At 31.4% G+C, this 5,162-nt stretch overlaps 1 protein-coding gene across 1 annotated transcript; it reads left to right on the forward strand.

The window, feature by feature from the left end:
* The first annotated feature begins 3,137 nt into the window (after positions 1-3,137).
* Tsp_05699 (putative serum albumin) lies at positions 3,138-4,035 on the forward strand. Its single transcript, XM_003372031.1, has 3 exons — positions 3,138-3,281; positions 3,798-3,903; positions 3,935-4,035. The coding sequence occupies exons 1-3, from the start codon at positions 3,138-3,140 to the stop codon at positions 4,033-4,035; spliced, it is 351 nt and encodes a 116-aa protein (XP_003372079.1).
* The last annotated feature ends 1,127 nt before the right edge of the window (positions 4,036-5,162 follow it).

Raw genomic sequence — 5,162 nt, forward strand, 5'->3', positions numbered from 1 at the left:
ATATTCAATGATAAAAAATGAATACAACTGACAGTTTTTGAAACTTGACAAAAAAAATTCTGATCTGTCAGATCAGTGAAAACCGAGAGCAGAAGAATCGATCAATAATTGCAATTCATGGTTGTTCATAGTCAACCTGATGAACTACAATTATTATTGTCGTTGCAGTATCGTCCGTTGCAAAACGGATGGAAACTATTGATTGTCATTAATATTTTAGCCACGTCTTAGTAATTTAGACAGGAAAATGTAAATTTGTGCCTTTTAATGGAGCATCAGTCGTCAAAGCAATGAATATTTGACATTGTATTATTGTGCTAGGTGGAAAAATTGCTGTGTTGTAAAAATTCTCTTTCAAAACTTTCAAACTACCACAGAACGGATATGCTGAACGTGAAGTGGAGCTATTTGAACCAAATCTCAATAAGAAATATGATAGATGTTTAATCAGTTGTTCAGAAAAGTGCATATCAGGAAGCAATCAACTACAATTGCACAATCATTGAAAGTCATGTTCAGCAAGGGCAGCGTAATTTGAACCCGCCACTGCAGTGTAACAATAAAAGCAGCTTTCACCGTTACCAATAAATGTTATGCATGTAAATTAATGATTCAATGACGACGCAGATGAGTATTGGATTGCAAAAACAACTTCACGTCCTGCTTGTTGGAAAAGCACAATTACAAAGCTTGAAGCAAAGCGCAGCTTGCTGGGAAAGCGCGCAGGTGTGACGCGCACTCCGGGGGACTCCTCTCCTAGCCTGGTATGCAATGAACGTTCAGCTTTGCGGCAAATCGATTTTGAAAACATGCAAAACAGGCGAAAGTAACTTTATGACCGCTTCATTTTGAAAAAGCAAATTAGCTCTTGCCAAACCAACATTTTTCATGTCTGCGTAAACAAAGTCACTATTCCGATATCAAGCAGAAAAATAAATTTTACAAATCTACTCATTTCAATAAACAAATTTGTATTTTTATTTAATAAAAAATAAATAATTTTGAATTGAAATAACTAAACGTAATTGATGATGATTATTATTATCATTGTTATCGCTTGTCAAGTGGCACAGAAAGAAAATAAAAATGAATATTCATCATACATTAATCATAAATTGATTTGTAATATAATTTGTATCAGTAAAGGAATATATATATTTATATTTATTTATTTATCTTTGAACATAATTTCACGTTATGACAAAATTTAAATTTATTTTAGAAAAATGTATAACAATTTAGTAAATAAAAATTTCTAATGGCACATATCTGAATCAGACATCTCAATATCTTCACTACCGCATGCTGATACGTAACTTTTACAATTCTTAACATGCTCAATTTTTAATAAGCAACGAATCATGCATGCAAATTAAAAATTCTTATTAGCAAAAATCACTTATGAAGATCACATCCTCTACACTTCACTGTTCATTTCAACTTCAAATAAACTTAGACTGATATGTAAAATAATGTAATTACAGTCATACTTATCTATCAATGCCACAAGCAAATATAAATTTGTTTAACTGAAATTTATATTATAGAACGTTTAGCATATATCTGTGCAAAAATTCAACGAATACCAAATCTTACCAAAAATTCTTTTTACGTGCAACGATGTTTGACTGCTTTTCAATTCTTTACCTCATTGCAAGGAAAAATATTTATTTAAATAAAACTAACTCGTTGCAAATAAATTTATTTTTGTTATTGGTAACGGGATGCCAATATGACTGTTCTTAATTAAGGAGCTTGAAAAATAGCAAACAGTTTCTTTCTTTTTCAGACTTGGTTTTATTTTATCGCTTGATCAAGCATCGTAATTATTATTCCATGTGGTCCTGCATAAATGACTAACCAACATGCAATTAATCACTCTATAGGAAGCTTAATTATGCACTGAAGCTGATTAAAAAGCATCGCTTTAGTCATTCGTCAAATTTAAGAACGTTTAAGAACCGATCAAAGCCAAATCAGTGATGGTACAATCAAAAATATTGGCAGTGCATTTAATGAAAAGTTTTTAATTTTAAGGTATATTCATAGAGACGAGGTGCATTTCTAATACAATCAGTGATAATTGTAATGGATGTAGTTGAAAAAAACAAAAAACACGCCATAATAACCTTTAATATGAAATACATTGTTTAAATTGAAAACGAATTTACTTCTTAATGGCAAAAAATGCAAATAAGTATTCGTGAAATAAATATTAATAAAGCGTTTTTCGAGCATCACAAAATGATTAAAAATTACCTTTCTGTGCAATAAATATGAAAGCATAAGTTCAATTAAATGATATGCTGGAATAAAGTTTTATCATGGTCAGTTTTGAAAACAGTAATATGCGCTTCTGGATGAGACACGTATGCGATGACTGCAGTTCATATAGCAAAGCCAACGCTGACACTTTCGACGTGATGTATGTGGCAGAATCTAATTAGCACCAAGACGTAAGGCTCAACTGGTAAATGACTTGTCCTTTTGTTCTTCACCAAGAATACAACAGCAACGTAAGTCGATAATGATGTGTTTAATTTATACCAAAGAATGCACATTTGCTGGACGCATCGATTATTGGCCAAATGCATAAGCTTTCATCAACAAACACATGGTTGATATTAACACCTCATCCAGCTGGCATCGTCGAAAATTCTACACGCCACTTTTGCATTTTATAATCTAATCAAATTAATGCATTACATATGGTTGCCTTTTACAAAGCAACACAAGTGAAACATACTTTCTTAAACTAAGTATCAAATTGCTCTGTAATTATATTTGAATTATAAGTTACATCATTATATAATTAAAAATGGCCAACTGTAATTATTGGAAAGTTATAAAGCATTTGTGTTGATTGGATTTCGTATTAATTTTATAAGAACGTTCAAATACTCATAAACAAACAAATAAGATATAATGTTGTTTCTAAAATGGGCATGTATGTCATTTTCAGACTTTATTTCACATTTATTTAAGAGTGGAATGCTAATTTTAAATCAATATGTATGCAACTATTTATTACAAGCACGGTAGTAGATGTTTGCTCCTTGTTCAATACTTATTAAATTTGTCCTCTGTACGTGCATTATTCTGATTTTAATTTTTTGCCTGACATTAATTCAAGAGGAATGGAATGCTTCTGTTTGGCAATAAAACAGTGCATAATGATTAAACAGTTAAAACAAGTGGAGATTAACCAACTATGTGATTTATTATGCGGTATTGCTGTTAGCTCTGCAGTCTGTTCGTCATCACTAGTGAATCAGAGAACGGTTTTCTGCTTTTCTTATTAGCACACTTTTGATCTGAACGCTTGATATTTAGCTGTTTAACGGACGGTTGAAGGTTACAAAATGATGGCATATTTTTGGAAATTTGTGGAAGAAACCATGTCCGGCTTGTCTAGCTACGCTGCGCAGAAATGATTGGATCATTGATGTAAACGAAAAGGGATAGTGGAATTGAAAATTTTCTAGGCAGATGATTATTATTAAGTTTATATTTTAATATATTCTTTTATATTTTTTGAGCAGATATTTTGTTAAACAATTTGTTCGCTTTCAAAATATGAAACTTCTAGTTCTTTGCCTTGTCGTTGACAGATATGCTTGCACTGCATGATTGACTGGATTAATCGATGAATCATATAATGAAATTTTAGTATAATTTTACCAATATCAATTTAAAGTTTATACTTTAGCAAATGTTCTATATTTGTAACACATTAAAAATATTACATGTAAATTATTTGTCGTGCAAATAATGCAGTACTATGAACGTTTCCTTAGCTAGCAGCGAAAGCAGGCAGCTTATCAACATTCTGTCCTACTGAAATTATTCTTCAACAATTTGCATTCCTTGTATCACTGCAGCAGTATAACTTATCCGTGAGACGTTTGCTTTATAGCTTCAAGCAATTTTTCAGCAATCAAATCAACAACACCGTTGTTGCATTCGCCACAGGCTAGGCTTGAACAGCAGCAAAAGCGTTCTGCAACTCTACTCACAAATCAACCGACTCGGTAATTATTTTCCTTTCTCTGTCCTTCTGCACTTCTTCCGCGCGCTTTTCGATAACGCTAATAATTCATCGTTAACCTTCCTATATTGAGAGATGGCGAGTGCGAGCGTTGAATTGTTGGCTAATGCATACCGCAAGACGTTTTGCATGCTCATAGTACTCCACAGGATATTCAAAGCCACAACAATGCTGTAAGTAATTTTTAAATATTAATTAACAAATTGCATTGCATGTTCTGTCCATTAATTTGTAACATTACTAAAACTTAACCTTAAAAAGTGCACTTTTAAATTCATTTCCTGATAAAGTTCAAGTTATCTTTACCATGCAATAAATGATAGATGAATAACGTGAATGCTGTTTTGTCTGAAGCAGCAAAAGCTTACTCTTAATGCTATGATGCGAAATTTATCTAATAGTTAGTTGAGTTCAATTTTTCAACAAAATTTTCAATAATTAATGGGCATGTTTTCCTGAAATTACTATTGATTTCTGAGGATACATTGCATTATTATTCATCTGCTAAACTGTTGACTGTAGAAGATGTAACGCAATCACTTGATACTGCCAGTGTTTTGTGTATAATTTCTCACTTTATATATATTTTCCATTCTTTGAAATTTATCTGAACACAAAGCTGATATGAGTGGTGAGTAAGCATTGTCAAAATTATTGATGAAGGTTAAATTATTTCACGTGGTAAAAAAAACATTGAAAACTTCATTCAATTTCGCATTAAAAGCACATTAATTTTGGGAAATTTTTTTTGATAAACGTTAAATTTGATTTCAACCGTACAAAATGATTTTAAAATGCTCTTTCTGCTTTCCTTCATATTGCTTTCTTTATAATTTGATTTTCATCAAATGTGCAGCATTTATCTGAAGCTATTGTTGTTATAATACGAAATATGTGGTGAATAATTAATGCCGATAAATATTACACAAATATATTTGAAAAGAACATGCTGTTTTGTTTAAAGTTTGCAGTGTTGGACAATTTAAAATTTAAAGTTAGTCTGCTTTAAAATGTTTTAAAGTAGTTAACATTGCACTATCGTAGCAATAGTTCGACGGACAAATCAGTTATTTTCCAAATTGTCGTCGTTTAAGTACTGGGTTTTTTTCTCAAC

Source organism: Trichinella spiralis, assembly GCF_000181795.1.
Source record: "Trichinella spiralis strain ISS 195 chromosome Unknown Scfld9, whole genome shotgun sequence".
In the NCBI taxonomy this organism is placed as follows: domain Eukaryota; kingdom Metazoa; phylum Nematoda; class Enoplea; order Trichinellida; family Trichinellidae; genus Trichinella; species Trichinella spiralis.